This window comes from Triticum aestivum, chromosome 1D (genome assembly GCF_018294505.1).
Source record: "Triticum aestivum cultivar Chinese Spring chromosome 1D, IWGSC CS RefSeq v2.1, whole genome shotgun sequence".
Classification (NCBI taxonomy): Eukaryota; Viridiplantae; Streptophyta; class Magnoliopsida; order Poales; family Poaceae; genus Triticum; species Triticum aestivum.
In genome coordinates this window covers 403,342,482-403,361,715 of record NC_057796.1, presented here as the reverse complement: position 1 = coordinate 403,361,715, position 19,234 = coordinate 403,342,482, and the positions used below count along the sequence as shown (strand labels likewise).

General features: G+C 48.9%; 1 protein-coding gene across 1 annotated transcript in view; it reads right to left on the bottom strand.

Annotated features, from left to right (window-relative positions):
• Positions 1–15,213: 15,213 nt before the first annotated feature.
• The window catches only part of LOC123159718 (BTB/POZ and MATH domain-containing protein 1), a 20,722-nt gene continuing 16,701 nt past the window's right edge, over positions 15,214–19,234 (bottom strand). Inside the window, exon 2 of the mRNA XM_044577532.1 lies at positions 15,214–16,530. Coding sequence (XP_044433467.1) covers positions 15,427–16,530 — 1,104 coding nt within the window. The 3' untranslated portion in view covers positions 15,214–15,426. The remainder of the gene's footprint in view (positions 16,531–19,234) is intronic.

The window sequence follows — 19,234 nt, the reverse complement described above, 5'->3', positions numbered from 1 at the left end:
CCCCCAGCAACGCTCACTGTTCATCCAGAGGCAGCATCGATCGGCTTCAGTTAGCAGCAGTAGAGAAGGAATCGCTCGATCGGGTTCAGTTAACAGCCATCGATCGATCGCTCGGGTTCAGTAACGCGTAGCCTACAGTGCAATCGCTCGGGTTCTGTTAGAGCCCAACGCCTCGCACCCACGCGCGTGCGTGTACGAGAGAAACGCGCATCGCTCGGCCCCGACCACCCACCGTAACCGGAAACACCCCGATATTTTCCTCACCCTCGCTTCTACCATGGTTTTTTCCATCATGGACGGCCCAAAGAATGTCATGCAGCTGCGTCTCTGGCCCGCCCAGGACGAAAAGCCCATTTTCTGTCATGATTTTTGTCATAGAAGTAGGACCCCACCACATCTATGATGATATCGTGTTTTGTCACAATTATTGTCATAGAAGTGTCATAAGTAGGACCCCACCACATCGTGATCTGGTGTCGTCCGCTCGGCCCAGATCTGGGCCCTTCGGGCCCCATCTAGGCCTGGGCGGGCCGGCGGCGGGGATCGTCTTCGGCGTGGCTTCTGGGAGGCGGGGAAGACGCGACGAGCGGCTAGGTGCTGGTGGCACCGACGCCGGCCTGCTGCATCGTGGCCGGCGGGGCTTAACGGGCCCGCTTCGGGCCTGGCTGGGCCAGGGGTGGCCCGGCATGCCCCGCTGCCACGTACGGACGACTATTGCGACGGTGCCGGAGGCATGGGCCTCCCGCACGACGGCGGTGGAGGTGGTTCCCTCCCGCTCGGCGTCGGTGTTGCTACTCCCGTCGTGGTGCGCTTCTCCTCGGTCCTCTTGGCCTCGTGGTGGTGTTTGTAGTGAGGCGGAGTAGGTGGCAGCGCTTTGCGTTGGCGCATGGTGGTGGACGACGGTTTGGCGGGTTGGTTCCATCCGGTTGGGCGGTTGGGTTTGGGAATGCGGGAGAAATCCCTGCCGGCTTCGGCCCCGACGCGGTGACACCTGCGGGTGCCACCATTCCTTCCTAGAGGGTGTCGGTGGTATTCACCCCCCACCTCCCTCCGCGTGCCGGGGGGACCCTAGGACTCGTCCGGGCAGCAGCGTCGTCGGCATCGCATTCCTTCTTGGAGGTGCTGCTTGGTACGCGGCGGTTCAGAGCCTTGGTCTGTGGTGGTTTGTATCCGGTGGGCGTCGCGGTGGCGGGTCATCCGCGCTTTGCCGAGCTGCCATGGTTGGCATTTGCTTCTTCTTCTTTTTCTTTTGGTGTGTTGTGCTGCTCGCCACTGCGATCTTTGTACCCGGTGTTGGTTGCTTTGGAATACAAAGCGGGGGGAAACCCTTTTTCGGTAAACAGGCAAACAGCCGATGGCCGGCCGGATACGTAGTGCCAAAGTGTGAGCTGATGATGGATTAAGCTTGTGCCCTCCGTGAGTGGCAGCCGGTTGGTCAGGGGTTCAGTAATCCAAATGGAGGGGAAGCACCACCTTGCGGCTGCGGCTGCGTGATGTGTACCACTAGCCAGCTGCAAGTCTATCTTGACGTGGTATCGCAGGGCGACCTTGTACGCCACGGCGAATTCAGGTCTTATGAGGCCCGGTGGTTGGGCATGCGGTTGGACTGCCTAACAACTCAAGTTTAATTTCTAAAATTGACGGGTGATGCACAGGTGCTACGTTGCAGACCCCTACCTCCGCACCACCGCCCCCACCAATCGGTATCGCTAGCACCCATCAGGCGCCTCCCCTCGACTCCGCCCCCGTTCCTTATGTCATCCCATTCCCCAACGACATGCATGGATGCGAAGGGGCAGTGGGTGATGGAGGAATCAAACTTGGATCTAAAAAAGAAATTCAAGAGGGCTCCTCCTCCGCCGCCGCCTAGTCCCTCCAACGCCCTTCTCCCCCTCCGCCCCTACCGATGGTCGGCGCCGGGCAAAGCCCGTGCGTGCGACGGCGGTGGCGGAGGTTCTCTCCTCCCGTTCCCGGATCCGCAGCGGCGCGGGCGTCCTAATCCGCGGGGTGCGGCCCTCCCGACGGTATGGCGGATCCCGGAGGCGGCGGACTCGCGGCGGTGCACGGGTGCTCAGATCCATGGGTGTGGGACTCCCGGCGGCGTGCGGGCTCCCGGCAGCGGCGGGATCGGTCGATGGCGGGCTTGGGCAATGGCGTCGGCCGCGCGGTGCCGGATCTCATCGCTCGCGACGGATCTCGCCACTCCGGCCTTCGTGGAGGAACCTGGACCAGGGGCGACGGCCCCGTTAGGCATGGCGACTGCGCCCTCAGCTGGCTACGTTCCCGGGGGGTGGATGGACGGCGTCTGGACCGCGTGGGCGGTGAGTCGCCGATGGATCTCCTCCGTGCTACAGGCTCTCTCCCGCTGCACTTGGTGGCTTATGATCGCGGTCGTCGGCTTCGGTGCGTTCGCGGGGGCTGGTAGAGGTGACATCGGACTGGAGGAAACTCTGGACGACTCGTTCATCCCGATGGTGACGACGACCGGGGTCGCCGTTCTCCTACTTGCAGGAGCCGTCGAGGTCCCTGCCCTCCACCCCGACCCCATGCCCGGGTGAAAATCCTAAATCTCCTTAGATTAAGCGGCGGCGGCACTGCGTGTGTCGTACCCTTCTTGGAGGCACCGCCTGGGGCGTTTGGGTGCTCGGTTTGAGGAATTGCAGGCGGAGGGGATGGGACCAGTGGCAGCAGGTGGTGTTTCGCGTCGGAGGAGCGGCGTGGCATTTGGCACGTTGATAACGGCGGGTCTCAGTGGCATGTTGCAGCGGGGTCTGGCCGGTGGGCATGTGATGATGGAAGAGCGCAGGATGGTGGCGTTGTCTGATGTCATGGTGGCGTCGACGGTAGCTAGACCGGGCAAGGTAGATGCAGCAGTACATCACTGAAGATGGATTGGTGGCAGGTGGCTGGGGCGGCCTCATACCCGGCAGGCGTCCTGGTTGAGGAGTGCGCCGGACTGGTGGGTGCCCCATACCCGGCAGGCGTCCTCGTTGGGATCTCGGGTCTTAGATGTTAGGTTTGGCTGCGAGGTCTGTTTGGTATTAGGCCCAAACTATCAGCAACCCTAGATCAACTGGATAGGAGTAGCGACAGATGTTGCCTAGAAGGTGGCTTTAGTCTTACTGTGAATAATTAATAAAGTGGCTACATGCATCGTCCAGATGGGTCCTCCTCCATTTTAAAAAAATTCAAGGAAGAGGCGGGGTCATCCAATCCTGGTGGAAGCACGATGAAATCAGGGCGGCAAGGGGCACCTCCCACGTCACAATCCAGTCTACTGGTCCCAGAGATCTACGGCAATAGGAAGCGTAGATCCACGAGGATTCTAAGGAAGACATGCATGCTCATTAGGCACGTTTCACGGGGCAACCCAAGTTCAGGTGCTCCTACCCACTTGTGAGGGGTAGATATCACAACGAGGGAAGCGCATGCGATTGGGTAGTGACTAAAGTGGGCCATGGAGCAGAGTTCAATAGAGAATTTGGCATTGATGATTGCTCGTCTTGAGGTCTTGAGATGCGGGAGAGGACAAACATTGTCACAGTGGTTCGCGAGAGATCTCGGTGGCACCATGCTACAGCATCTATGGCTAAAATTCATGCTCTGAAGATAGAGTGCAACATCAATGAGCTAAAAGATCGCCTCTCCTCCACCACCATCACCACCGAAGAACACGCTCTTGCGCAGGATCATGGAGCTGCAAGAGAAACCACTCGTAGAACCTGGTTGGTGGGAAGCTAAGGATCTCTAAGACAAGCCGATACGACAACATGGAGATCGCCGATTAGAGTCAAGATGGAGGGATCTGGTACTATGACGAGTAGGTTGGTGAAGACGGACCCACATGTCGGCATCCTGGTTGATCATGTGATGGAGAGATGGTCACATTTCCCAGTGCGCAGTGCCCAGTGAGATAATATGGCAGGTTTCATCTCGACACATTCTGTTACTACTGATGGAGAGGAGGTGGAGCTAATTTTTAAGCCAAGTGACACGGCTTCTTTGTTTGAGCTTGATTTTGAGGAGGACTGCGAGGCCCAGAGTCCTAGATTTGAGTTTGGATCACAGGTCAGCCTCCTCTATCGTTAACGGCCTAAAGTCTTGAGCCGTGTCAAGTTGGAGAATGATTTCATTAACCAACATAAGATGCTTCTGAATATATCTCCGATGTGGTTTCTGCTCCAGGCTTGCAGTGCCTTCTTGACCCTCAAGCTTCAGATTGATTGTTGGAAATGTTAGCACTTTTCCGACTAATCTAATCCACGAGTAAACAGTAAGCATGGAAAATACGGTATGCATCTCACACCGATACCTCAGCGTGTGAGCACGTACAGTACATAGAACCGAAACATCTATGAATAGTATATATACGGCTAGCACATGAACGAGAAAATAGGGGATGAACAAGTCATACCCTCCAGTTGGCCAGGCCAACGCGGCGGCGGCAACAGCAGCCTCGGCATCGGCCGAGCCCTTCTTCTTGGCGGCTTCTACATCAGCCATGGAGTCGATGCGGGGGAAGTAGTGGAAAGCAGAGGCGGTCGGTGAAGGGGGCGGATCGGGAGCAGTCGCGTCGAGATGCTCCCCAAAAACCTTATTGTCGTTCTCCCGGGCAGGATCTCGACTGACAGGGTTCCGGAGGCACCTGCTCTCCCGACCAACCGTGCACGCGGTCGTCGGGATGGGATCGCCAGAAGCAGCACAGAGAGAGGAACAGTAGATGACGGCTAGGGTTGTACGAGAAGGAGTGAGTGAACTGAGTTAGGGTTCACTCCACTAGCCAGCGCCTTCTTATATAAGTCGTCGGGTAGATGGGCCTGGGCTCAGGCCCACGACCGAGTCCACGAATAGCCCACGGTCCAACGTCTCGGGCGCTGGCACTTCCGTAAGCGACTCGTTAATTAATATGAGATTAATTAACCATTCTTGACCGGCAAAAATAAGCTTCGGCTCGGCTCATTCCAGCAACCCGCGGCGCACGCGCGTTGTGACGAGGCGAGGCATGGCGAGGCTAGCGGCGGAGGAGGAGGAGCGCCCGTGTACTGCTCCTATTCCCAAGCTCCCAATAGCAAGTGATGGAGCAGCCCTTATAAAGAGGTCTCATTCTTCTTACTGTAGCAGTATGGTACTAAACTTCCCACACTTCCCACCACTTGCCGTACACATGCATGGGCCTTAGAGATTAACTAGGGATTATTCTCTTATATGGGCCTAAGCCCATCCATAATCCATCAATCCCCCACCAGATCTCGAGGCACATAAGTTTGTCAAATGTTCCAAAACAATGTTTGATATATCAGAATTTTCAGTGAAGACTTTTAAGTTGAACTTCCACCTAGAGCAATAGGATTAGATTTCTTCACAACTGAACAATGTACTAGGCCTTGAATTGTCAGTTTGGCGTGCAGAAGTTTCCCCTATTGTCAGCTGATACGTGGCTGCCGAAGGCTAAACCCTACGGGTGGAGCTTATTAGTCATACTCTGTACCTTCTCATGAGCTTCCTAGAGATCACCCAATCTCACAGACTGTGACCAGCAGTCTGGCTCACATAGGCATGTTCCTCCAAAGAATGCTCTATAGGTTAGCATCTTGCTTTCATAAGCTTTGGAACACATTAAGACAAAAGTCAGCCTGCCTTATAGAATTGAGAGTATTATGATCTCCAAGGGAGTGGGTTAATTAAGGATACTCTCCTCAGTTGACCGCTGGATTGTTTTCCCAGTTCCTAATTAATGGGATCTCCGATCACATAGGTTGGGTTACCCCCATGGCAACTTACGTGGGTCTCATACCCATCTCACTCGATGCATTTTCTATCACAATCCATGATAGCCCTTTCGTAAAAGGGTTTGCCAGATTTTTAGTAGTCTGGATATAATCCAACGCTATCACTCCAGAGTTTCTTGATTTTCTGACAGATTTCAATCTTCTTCTTATGTGCTTAGTGGATTTCATATTGTCCTTTGAACTCTTAGCCTTGGCAATCACAGTTAGATTGTCACATTTCATAAGGACAGCCGGGACTGGCTTATCAACCACTGGCAAATCCATCAAAAGCTCTCGAAGCCATTCTGCTTCGACGCATGATGTGTCTAATGATGTGAGTTCTGCTTCCATAGTCGATCTTGTTAAGATCGTCTGCTTGCAAGACTTCCAGGAAACAGCACCACCACCAAGTGTGAAGACATATCCACTTGTGTCTTTTATCTCATCAGCATCAGATATCCAATTCGAATCACTAAACCCCTCAAGTACCGTCGGGTACCCAGAATAGTGCATTCCGTAGTTCACAGTACCTTGCAAGTAACGCATCACTCGCTCAAGAGCATGCCCATGCACATCTCCTAGATTGGAAACAAACTGGCTCAGTTTGCACACATTAAATGAGATGTCAGGACGAGTAGCACAAGCTAGGTGTTGGGGAACGTAGCATGCAATTTCAAAAAATTTCCTACGATCACGCAAGATCTATCTAGGAGATGCATAGCAACGAGACGGGGAGAGTGTGTCCATGTACCCTCGTAGACCGAAAGCGGAAGCGTTATGTTAACGCGGTTGATGTAGTCGAACGTCTTCACGATCCAACCGATCCAAATACCGAACGTACGGCACCTCCGTGTTCAGCACCCGTTCAGCTCGATGATGTCCCTCGAGCTCTTGATCCAGTAGAGGGTCAAGGGAGAGTTCCGTCAGCACGACGGCGTGGCGACGGTGATGGTGATGTGATCTGTCCAGGGCTTTGCCTAAGCACTACGACGCTATGACCGGAGGAGTAGACTGTGGAGAGGGGCACCGCACACGGCTAAGAAACAACTGTTGTGTCTTTGGGTGCGCCCTGCCCACGTATATAAAGGAGGGGAGGAGGAGGAGGCCGGCCTAAGGGGGGCGCGCCAATAGGTGGAGTCCTACTAGGACTCTGTTCCTAGTAGGATTCAGCCCCCGTTTTCCTTCCAACGGAGAGGGGGAAAGGGGAAAGGAAGGAGAGAGAGAAGGAAAGAGGGGGGCCGCGCCCCCTCCCCTTGTCCAATTCGGGTTGGGCAAGGGGGGCGCGCGCCACCTCCCATGGCCTACCTCCTCTCCTCCACTATGGCCCAATAGGCCCATTAACTTTCCCAGGGGGTTCCGGTAGCCTCCCGGTACTCCGATAAATCCCCAAACCTTATCGGAACCATTCCGGTGTCCGTATATAACCTTCCAATATATCAATCTTTACTTCTCGACCATTTCGAGACTCCTCATGTCTGTGATATCATCCGGGACTCCGAACAAACTTCGGTCACCAAAACACATAACCCATAATACAAATCGTCATCGAACGTTAAGCGTGCGGACCCTACGGGTTCGAGAACTATGTATACATGACCGAGACACATCTCCGGTCAATAACCAATAGCAGAACCTGGATGCTCATATTGGCTCCTACATATATTCTACGAAGATCTTTATTGTTCAAACCGCATAACAACAAACGTTATTCCCTTTGTCATCGGTATGTTACTTGCCCGAGATTCGATCGTCGGTATCATCATACCTAGTTCAATCTCGTTACCGGCAAGTCTCATTACTCGTTCCGTAATGCATCATCCCGTGACTAACTCATTAGTCACATTGCTTGCAAGTCTTATAGTGATGTGCATTACCGAGAGGGCCCAGAGATACCTCTCTGATATACGGAGTGACAAATCCTAATCTTGATCTATGCCAACTCAACAAACACCTTCGAGGACACCTGTAGAGCATCTTTATAATCACCCAGTTACGTTGTGACCTTTGATAGCGCACAAAGTGTTCCTCCGGTATTCGGGAGTTGCATAATCTCATAGTTAGAGGAATATGTATAAGTCATGAAGAAAGCAATAGCAATAAAACTAAACGATCATTATGCTAAGCTAACAGGTGGGTCTTGTCCATCACATCATTCTCTAATGATGTGATACCGTTCATCAAATGACAACACATGTCTATGGTTAGGAAACTTAACCATCTTTGATTAACGAGCTAGTCTAGTAGAGGCATACTAGGGACACCCGGTATTGTCTACCTATTCACACATGTACTAAGTTTCCGGTTAATACAATTCTAGCATGAATAATAAACATTTATCATGATATAAGGAAATATAAATAACAACTTTATTATTGCCTCTAGGGCATATTTCCTTCACTAGGTACATCAGTGAACCAACCACTTGCGAATATCTCAATTGATCTACAGTCGTGCCTTCGAACTTTCGAATCCGCACGCTAGGATCATATGGTGTTGCAGAAGGTTTGCAGTCCGAATATCCAAAACGGCTCAAAATCTTCTCAACATAGTGGAATTGCAAAAGTGTAATTCCACCCTCGGTATTTCTCAGTAGCTTGATGTTCAAGATAACATCAGCCACGCCCAGGTCTTTCATCTCAAAGTTATGAGATAGAAAAGCCTTAACCTCCTCAATGACTTTGAGGTGGGTCCCAAATATCAGTATGTCATCGACATACAGACACAGTATAACTCCTTCGCCCCCACCATAGCCATAATATACACATTTGTCAGCTTCGTTAACAACAAAGCCAGCAGATGTCAAAGTTGTATTAAACTTCTCATGCCATTGCTTAGGCACTTGTTTCAGGCCATACAAAGATTTCACTAGCTTACACACATTTCTTTCCTGACCATTTACTACAAAGCCATCTGGCTGTTGCATGTAAATTTCCTCGTCTAGCTCTCCGTTAAGGAAAGTCGTCTTAACGTCCATCTGATGAACAAGAAGACCATGCGAGACAGCCGCGAGTAACACTCGAATGGTTATCAGCCTAGCCACAGGTGAGTAAGTGTCGAAGAAATCCTCTTCTTCCTTTTGGGTATAACCCTTGGCCACAAGCCTAGCCTTGTACTTCCCAACAGTACCATCGGGCCTAAGCTTCCTCTTGAACACCCACTTACATCCCAATGGTTGGCAAGCATAGGGACGATCAGTGATCTCCCATGTCCCGTTAGCCATGATGGAATCCATCTCGCTATGGACCGCATCCTTCCAGTAGTCAGCATCCGAAGATGCATAAGCTTCTGAAATGGAACTAGGAGTGTCATTATCCACGAGGTACACGAGGAAATCATCACCAAAAGACTTTGTAGTCCTTTGTCTTTTGCTCCTAATAGGAGCTCCCTCATCATCCTCCGTGGAACTTCCGTCACTTTTGTGTTCATAGTATTCCATCGGAATGGCAGGTTCAGGAGTCTCATCAGATTCCAGTCTAGAAGTGCTTTGCATATCTCTCATGGGGAAAATATCCTCAAAGAATGTAGCATCCTTAGACTCTATAATTGTACCAACCTTCTGGTCATGTACCTCAGATTTCACTACTAGAAATCTATAGCCAACGCTATTCTTAGCGTAGCCCAAATTAACGCAGTCCACGGTCTTTGGTCCAAGCTTACGCTTTTTGGGGATCGGCACATTGACTTTCGCCAAACAGCCCCAAGTGCGTAAGTAGGAGAGTGTAGTTCTTTTCTTTTCCCATTGCTCATAGGGAGTAGTCTCATTATCCTTTGCGGGAACTTTATTCAGGACATGACATGATGTCAATACAGTCTCCCCCCACCATGCCTTGGATAAACCCGATGTATCTAACATGGTGTTAGCCAAATCTGTTAGAGCACAGTTTTTCCGTTCGGCAACCCCGTTTGACTGGGGTGAATAGGGGGGCGCCTCTCATGAATAATACTATGTTCCGCACAAAATAACTCAAACTCACTAGAAAAGTACTCTCCACCACGATCAGACCAGACTCGTTTTATTTTCTTCTCAAGTTGGTTCTCAACTTCAGCCTTATAGATTTTAAAGTAGTGTAGAGCCTCATCCTTTGTACTCCCTCCGTCCTTGAAAGAGTGTACTTCCAACTTTGTTGGAGGGTCAAACTATCTCAAACTTTGACCGAGTTTGTGCAAAAATATATCAATGCTTGTGAAACCAAATAGGTATATGATGAAAATATATGTTATCATGAATCTAATGCTACTAATTTGATGTCATAAATGTTGGTGTATTATTGTATAAATACGGTCAAACATAAAAAAGTTTGACTTTCCAACAAAGTTGGAAGTACACTCTTTAAAGGACGGAGGGAGTATTTAACAAATACACATAACAGAATCTAGTGGAATCATCAATCAGAGTCATGAAGTATTTCTTTCCACCTTTAGTCAACACACCGTTCATCTCACAGAGATCTGAATGTATGAGCTCTAGTGGTGTCAGGTGTCTCTCTTCGCAGGCTTGTGAGGCTTACGAGGTTGCTTTGCTTGCACACACGCATGGCACTTAGAGCCTTTGGCTAAAGTGAAACTCGGAATTAGATTCATCTTAGCTAGCCGCGTCATACAACCGAAATTTATTTGACAAATACGTGAATGCCAAACCTCACATTTGTTCACATTAGAATAAATTTGGTTCACGGCTTTATTATAAAAATCCTCCAGGGAAAGGCGGAACAAACCACCACAATCATATCCTTTTCCAACAAATAGTCCATACGGAGATATGAATACTTTGTTAGACTCAAATACTAACTTAAACCCTTCTTTACATAGAAGGGAGCCACTAACGAGATTCTTCTTGATGGCGGGGACATGCTGCACGTTCTTCAGTTGCACGATCTTTCCCGAAGTAAACTTCAGATCTACCATGCCAACACCATGAACAGAAGCATGCCAGTCGTTCCCCATCAGGACGGAACAATCTCGTGTGACTTGGTAAGAAGAAAACAAAGACACATCAGCACACACATGAATATTGGCCCCAGTGTCAACCCACCAATCGGTGGACTGACAAACTGAAAGTACGGTAAACAGATTACCATACCCAGATGCCCCATCATTGTTGCTCAAAGTGACATTGACTGACTTGGCATCCTGTCCTGACTTCTTATACTTGTTTGGGCACTTGTTTGCTCAATGTTCCTCTGAACCACAAGTGAAGCAGCCATCTCTCGTCTTATCTTTCTTCTTACCCTTCTTCTTGAAGGTAGTATTCTGCTGGACAGAGTTATTTCCCTTGAACTTGTGGAAGTTCTTCTGCACCACATTGGCGCTAGAAGAACCCTCTGCCCCTTTCACGTGTGAGTCCTTTGCTCTCGAGTTCTGCTCAACACTTAGATGACTGATGACATCCTCAACAGAGAATTCACGTCTCAAGTGCTTGAGAGAAGTAGCAAAGTTCCTCCATCCAGGATGGAGTTTTGCAATAATGCAGCCCGCGACAAACTTGTCCGGTAACTCACACTTCAGGAGCTCCAGCTCCTTAGCGATGCATTGTATCTCATGGGCCTGGTCCAATACAGAACGATTATCAACCATTTTGTAATCATGGAACTGCTCCATAGCATACAACTCGCTTCCAGCATCGGTTGTGCCGAACTTAGCTTCGAGCGCATCCCACAAATTCTTGGCAACGCGCATATGGAGATATGCGTCGACTAGCTTGTCTCTGATCACAGTAAGAACGGCTCCCACAAAGATGGTGGTTGCCTTCCTAAACGCATTCTCCTGTTCAGGAGCAATCGTTACCGTGGGAGACACACCACCAACCCAGGACACGTTCATTGCTGTGAGCCACAAGGTAGCCCTCGTCTGCCAACGCTTAAAATGTGTTCCAGTGAACTTTTCCGGTTTCAGAGTAGCGGCGAAGCCATGAGTCGAAAAGTGCCTAAATAAGGTTTTTGGATTGTTGGAAATGTTAGCACTTTTCCGACTAATCTAATCCACGAGTAAACAGTAAGCATGGCAAATACGGTATGCATCTCATACCGGTACCTAAGCATGTGAGCACGTACAGTACATAGAAGCGAAACATCTATGAACAGCATATATACGGTTAGCACATGAACGAGCAAATAGGGGATGAATGAGTCATACCCTCCGGTTGGCCAGGCCAACGCGGCGGCGGCAGTAGCAGCCTTGGCATCGGCTGATGCCTTCTTCTTGGTGGCTTCTACGTCAGCCATGGAGTCGATGCAGGGGAAGTAGTGGAAGCAGAGGCGGTCGGTGAAGGGGACGGATCGGGAGCAGTCGCGTCGAGACGCTCCCCAAAAACGAGAGAGGAACAGTAGATGACGGCTAGGGTTGTACGAGAGGGAGTGACTGAACTGAATTAGGGTTCACTCCACTGGCCAGCGCCTTCTTAGGTCCAGGCCCACGACCGAGTCCGCGAACAGCCCACGGTCCAACGTCTCGGACAGTGGATTAATTAACCATTCTTGACCGGCAAAAATAAGCTTCGGCTCGGCTTATTCCCGCAACCCGCGCGCGCGTGTACTGCTCCTATTCTCAAGCTCCCAATAGCAAGTGATGGAGCAACCCTTATAAAGAGGTCTCATTCTTCTTACTGTAGCAGTAAGGTACTAAACTTCCCACACTTCCCACCACTTGCCGTACACATGCATGGGCCTTAGAGATTAACTAGGGATTATTGTCTTATATGGGCCTAAGCCCATCCATAATCCATCATTGATCACCGTAAGGGGCAAGCATTTCCAGTTGGAACATCCCAGGCGCTCTCCACCACGCCCAAACCGAGGGTGAAGTATCTGTTCAAGAATGAAACGAGACTTCTCTGCTATGTGGTCAGTTCTTGGTCAGATTCCCTCCCAACAAGAAGTTTGAGAAATTGGTGGAGTACCCCTCCATAAATCTGAAGAAGAAGGGTGATTATGTTTCCTTTAAAGTTTGGAAAGATGAAGAACCTGAGTTTGACTTCTTACATGGGGTGTGGGTAAATATCAAGCTATGTGATAACAAACTATATCTGTTTTTGGTGAGATCACAAGGTGATTCTTGGAATAACAGGCAGAGAAGTATAATGCATTTGCCAACCATCAAACCAGAGATCGAATTTGTTTTTTACATCTTCTAAGGAAAGAAGAGTGAAAGCGCCTCGCATTACTGTCCAAAGTATTCTTTTTTTCGAGAGTACGCAAAATGTGTACCGTAGCTTTATAGAAGATAGAAAGCGTATTTACAAGAATTTGATGCCTCCAAGCCACAGGTCAGCTAAGGCGAAATAACACTCCACTCCTACTCCAACTATCTCACTCTACTACTCACACCACACGCTGACTCCTCTACCTCCTGCTAGGGTCCACAAATGTAGCTCCTCAAAGATCTTCATGACTAGATCCGTAGCATTCATCCAACTGGAATTATCTCGAAACACGCAGTTGTTTCTTTGTTTCCAGAGGCTCCAGCATACCAAGCTCACCAGCGAGTCAAAAGCATCGCAGTGTGTTTTGTGAATGTGCTTGCGAGTAGTACCCCACCAATGCTCCAAAGCAACATTTCCCTCGGGTATGAGTAGTGGATCTATCCTGCTCCTGGAAAAAGTCATGAATCACACTTGCTTGGAGTAGGCACACTGAAGCATTATGCGGTCTACGTTGTCCTCCTCTTGGTCACAAAGAAAGCAAGACGATGTTTCTTCTTGCAGACCATGTCTCAGCCTCCGGTCAGACGTCCAAATGTGATATTGGATTGCGAGCCACATGAAAATTTTGATGGGTAGAGGAGCCCAACACTTCCATATCCAGCTTGCATAGGCGGCCTTGATTGCACCCATGAGGAGCATCTTGTAAGCCGATTTAGATGTGTAAACGCCACGTTCATTCCATGGCCAAATCGCCTCGTCTTGCTGGTTAGGATCCAGCTGAGTGTTCAACATGATCTCCCATAGCCGGATCAGTTGGATTAGGCCGTCAGTGGACAACTCTCCTGTGATATCCGATGCCCATCTATGGTTCAGCAACCCTTCCTTCACCGATCTCTTGTTAGCAGTTTGGGCGCGGATTAGTGCCTTGATATCCGGGGCAATGTCATCGATCGAGGCACCATCAATCCATCTATCCTTCCAAAATAACACCTTGTCGCCTGAGCCCAATCGCCAGTGGACCAGACTGTTGAATGCCATCTGAACTTGCGGGTCACTTGTCATCGGTAGACCGTGCCAGGGTCTGGTTGGATCGGTGCACCGCAGCCACTCCCAGCGCAATCTCAGAGCCAGGCCATGTCTCTTCAGGTCCATGATGCCGAGGCCGCCTAGCTCTTTAGGTCTACAGACCCTTTGCCATGAGACCAGGCACTTCCCTCCATGAATCTGCTCTGTTCCTTCCCAGAAAAAGGCCCGACATCTCTTGTCCACGCACTCGACAGCCCATTTCGGGGCATCTGCCACCAGTAGATGATGTGTCGGCCTCGCCATCACCACATCATGAACAAGTACCAACCTGCCCGCGCGAGTGATGAGCCCTCTTTGCCAACCAGGGAGGAAGTTCAACACATTGTCCACGATCGGCTGCCACTGAGCTCGAGTCAACTGCCAAATTGGTAGCTACAGCCCGAGGTATTTGCATGGGAATTTGTCCATCTTCCATGGTAATGCTGCTGCTACAAGTTCCTTGTCTCCATCTTCTTCTCGGATCATAATCGCAGCAGATTTGGCAAAGTTTATTTGTAGCCCTGATGCTCTTCCAAATATGAGCATGGCCACTTGGACGAACCGGAGGTCAGGCAAGGAGGGCCGGATGAACAGCACCACGTCATCAGCGTATATCGAAATCCTTTGCATCGGGGAGCAGCCTGGCATCTTACTAAGGACGCTCACCTCCTGGGCTTTTGAGACGATTGATGTCAGGATATCCATGGCGATAACAAAGAGCAGGGGAGATATCGGGTCGCCTTGTTTGAGATCTTGAGCGTGCATGAATTTAGGCCCCGCATGTCCAAAGTATTCTAAGAAAACAGAATGACCAAAGGACTATCATGCATGTCCGGAGTTTAATCAGTAAGCAACCTGATTACAAAAGCCATTCCTGATTGCTTGGTAGGCCCTACAGAAAGGTAATGGACTACTAACACAAAAACATAGTGATAATGAATTTACAAGAAAAATATTTTTGGCTTTTGTTTTGTGCATAAGGAGATGGCAACATGGAAAGTATTTTTGGTTTCTCAAGAGATCATGAATTAACATCAAGCTATGTACTAGCAAACGATATCTGTTCTTTTTTCGCGAGAAATGACAGAGTATTCTTGGAGTAACAGGCAGAGAAGTAGAGATGCAGTCGGCAAACATCAAAACAGGGTTAAAACTTTTTTCACATCTCAGGACAAGGAAAGAAAAGCATAAGTGATATGCGTTAATCGTCCAAAGCATTGTAAGAAAACAAAATGCTGACAGAGCAATCATGTCTTGGGGGTTTGAATCCATAAAGCAAACCTGATAACAGAGTCATTCATGATTACTTAATACAGTCACATGACAAGATAACTGCCTGATAACATAAGTCACAAAGTCCACATACCAGTACACATTGGTAAACAAGAGATCTAGTTGATATCAACCATCTAGAAACCATGAACTACCATTGCTAAAATACGGGGCAACACTCAGCTAAGGTGGCGAGGGCATGGCAATCAGCTCCATCACAAGAGAAGGGAAGCTCTTACACAAATTTTGGAAGCCCTCAGTGGCCACGACTGCCCTCCGATGTGCCGGGCAGCTGAGAAAATCAAAGCATGCCTTCTTCAACCCATTGTAGTGGTACTGCTCAGCAAGTGCTAGAATGGTCGGAACAGAGCCTGCATCAATGTACTTGCATAATTTTTCCTCACAAATAAGCTTTAGCCTCTCCATGTTATACCTGTCCGCCGCAACGAGCAGATGCTGACACATGATATCTTCCTCTTCTTCTTTTGCCTCTCGCAATGAGTCAGTGTAGGCGAAGTAGAGCAACTCCTTGAAAACCTGTGCCTCCAAGTCATCTATGTGTATGACACTGGCTGTGTCGCCCTCCTTCATCACGCCAAAGAGCTCCGCGCTGAAGACTGGAGATCGCGACGCGGGCACACACCGGTGTGCAGCAATCCTCTCACCGCCTACCTCAAACACAACGTCAGCGCCCTTCTCAGTCTTGAGGAGATCACCGAGGTGCTGATTCAGCTCGGGTGGGGGCACAAAGACAAACTTTGGAGCGCTGGTCTGTTTGGTGCAGATGTCATGGATGACGGCAATGTCACACCTGATTGTGAAAGAATCGTCCTTGAGATGCTCCGACTTCTCCAAATCCTCCCTCTTGATGAACTTTGGATAGCCCCACATTTGCTTACCACCAAAAACATATCTAGTTGTGGATGCCCACGGCCATGACAGTCGCTTCTCAGCCACCTTGGCGAAATTAATAGTGAACATCGTCTTCACATCCTCGGTTGCAATTTCATCGAGCTTGAGGTAAAAGGAAATATAATCTGCTGTTTCGGAGTCCTTGCCATTGGGGAAATAGTAGATGCGCCAGCAATGGCCGCCGACGAAGAATTGACTGGATTGGAGGAACTCACCCGTGGGGGTCGCCTTGGCGCACCAGTAACCGTCGATCTTGAGGGTATGATATCCTCTCGCCGAGGTGGCGACGATGGCAGAGGCGGATCCCGACGGCTCACCGACACAAGCGATGGGGAAGACATGGCAAACCTGCTCTGAGAAGTGGGGAGTTGGAAGCTATACTGTGCAGACTAATCACACCTTGCTGGGCTTTTTTCCTGTGAAGAGATGACTGCTGCTACAGCTACTACTCGTACTGGAGGAAGAAGCAGCTGGCAACTGGAGAAAATACTGTGAACAAGATGACACAATAAGGAGAGTAGGAAAAACATGATAACCAATCTAGAAAACAAATGAGGTTGTGTGCAACTTCCAGGACCGGCTTGGTATTTTAGAACATACAATTAGCATTCTGAGACCTAAATTGCCAAGCACTAAAGAAGGAAGATTGATACCAAGGATAAAGCATGATTGTTTCCATGTTTACACCTACAAGCAAGTTACTAGCTTATATCTAAAAGGAAACATAAGGTTCTATAAAATTACAAAAAATATTAGACAAAGAAAGTACTGAATGAAAGAAACAATATATCAATACTGAACAAAAAAACAAGGCATGACTAAAACTTGCAACACGCCAAAGACTAGGACTGCCTCAGATGGCCCTCGTATTTGTGGACCTCTAATAAATCTAGACATGAAAACAACAGTGTGGTATGAAATCAATACAAGGTTTTTGAGTTGCCGACTAATCACCGATTAGACACGGGCTAATCGCCTTGCCGGACCAGCGATGAAGCCTTGCAAAAGTGACTCAACTAGCAGGGCAAGTTGTGCAACTCACCCCCCACTAGACGCTTGCGTGCTGGTTTGGGCAGTTGTCGAGGTCTTCCATGAGGAATCAACCACCGTGCCACCGCCAGCTATTGATCAACCCCGCCGCTAGTTGTTGTAAGAGGGAAGAAGGTATGCGAAGAGAGAAGGGATCTGCACTGGCGGCGGCTATGTATGGTGCTGGCCACGCACTGCTGGGCAGTTACCACTCTTCTATTCTTGATGGATGGTACAGATGGCTCGGATAAGTATGGACGGTTAGATACATCAAGAAAGCTAGGGTTTTCAAATGGGCCTTCATGGGCCAAATATGTCCTCCCTTATCAACCGCAATCTACCGTACCCCAGCTTCAGCCACCAGGACCTTGCCTCAGAACCTACCGCCACCTTGACATCACATTCAAGGTCCTCCACAACAACAACTTTACCCTCAACATCCTCTCACCCTCTCTGTAAATCCCCCTGACTAGTTGAGGCGACTTGGGGCCATTAGTTATAACTAGTCACCGAATAATCCGGGCTAAGGAAACTCGACCCGACACCATGAATCATAAACTTCGAACCAATATCATCTTTTGGTTTAGCATGAGATGCAGGCTTCCAGCTGGTGGCTTACTTCCTATAATAGATTTCTGGGAATAAAACAAGGAAAATTCTCCAGGGGACAACAAGTAAGAAAGCAGACCACTTCAAGCAAGGGTCTGGTTCTTTGTATTTGACCAGGTTTGGTAAAGAACAGAGGTGTGAATGGAGGACTCACATTAATGATAGTGGTGGTAAATTTCACTGTATTAAACAAGAAAAACGGAGAAGAGCTAAAAATTCCACATTGATTGGCAACTTCCTATGGTGGGGGGCCTTCCTGTACAATCATAACAAATCATGTTGCACACGCTCATCTTCCTTCCCTCTGATCGTCATTAGACACATTAACCAAACTATGAATGTTATGAAGGGACCAAAGCTATGCCAACTTACTATCAGATCATACCCAGCCATAGGCAATCGCAAATCACCATGGTTATCCTACTGATTGAGCTGCATAAATAAAAGTGAGGAAATGCTTTCTAAATTTATTAGTTCACAGCCAGTTGTTCCATCTTCCACAAGCATCAATTTTGAGTAGGCCCACAGCAAAAGTATGACAATCAATATGTATAAGGCTAGTTGTAGTTGGAATATTAGGTTCTTACCTATATGGTTTTCATTTGTGTACAACATGGTAAATTAAATAATCTACATGCTAACTGGAAACGAAATATTGTGTATAGGTTCGATGCTTAGTTTGTCTAGTTGTGGCATATTTCTACGATGAGATATGATAATGCAACATTTCAAATAGAAAAGGGAAGAAAATCCCAGTGAAAATAGTAGCATCACATGATATGGCTAGTTTGTTGTCAATCTTATCTCCTTGTACAAGCTAACAATATTTCTGCACAATTATCCGAAATCTGCATCTACCCCCGTTTCGTATCCTGTCCTCAACTATGAACCTGAGTCTGTCAGACTCATGGTTACAGTAATGCCAAAACAGAGGACAAAATGCTGGTCGACGAGTTGGACTATACATTTACATGAGAAATATTGTTCCAGCTATCTACTCCCTCTGTTCCAAAATAGATGACCCAATTTTATACAAATTGGGTCATCTATTTTGGAACGGAGGGAGTACTTCGGAGGAATTTACTGCAACGAGAACAGGACAATGCCCAAGCTCGTGTGCGGCATGCGGGCGAGCTTGAATCAAGCTCAGGAGCTCCCATTCACAGCTGCCACGCAGACAAAGCTGAGAAAACCTACTTACTCGGAAATTCGGAATCAAAGCAATCGCAAGAATAGTCTAACACCACACTGTCCGTCAGGTTGCTGAAAAAGATTCGAAAGGGCAGAGGCAGTCGGCAGCTCAGATTCCCCAGGCCCCAATTCAGGCTGGTTCGTCCCAACATCCAACCAGCGGCACGGAAAGCGCTGCCGCCAAAATCGAATCTACTGGGATTCCAAAGCCGACCGCGAGACCGAATGGCAGGGATCCAGAAGCAAGCCA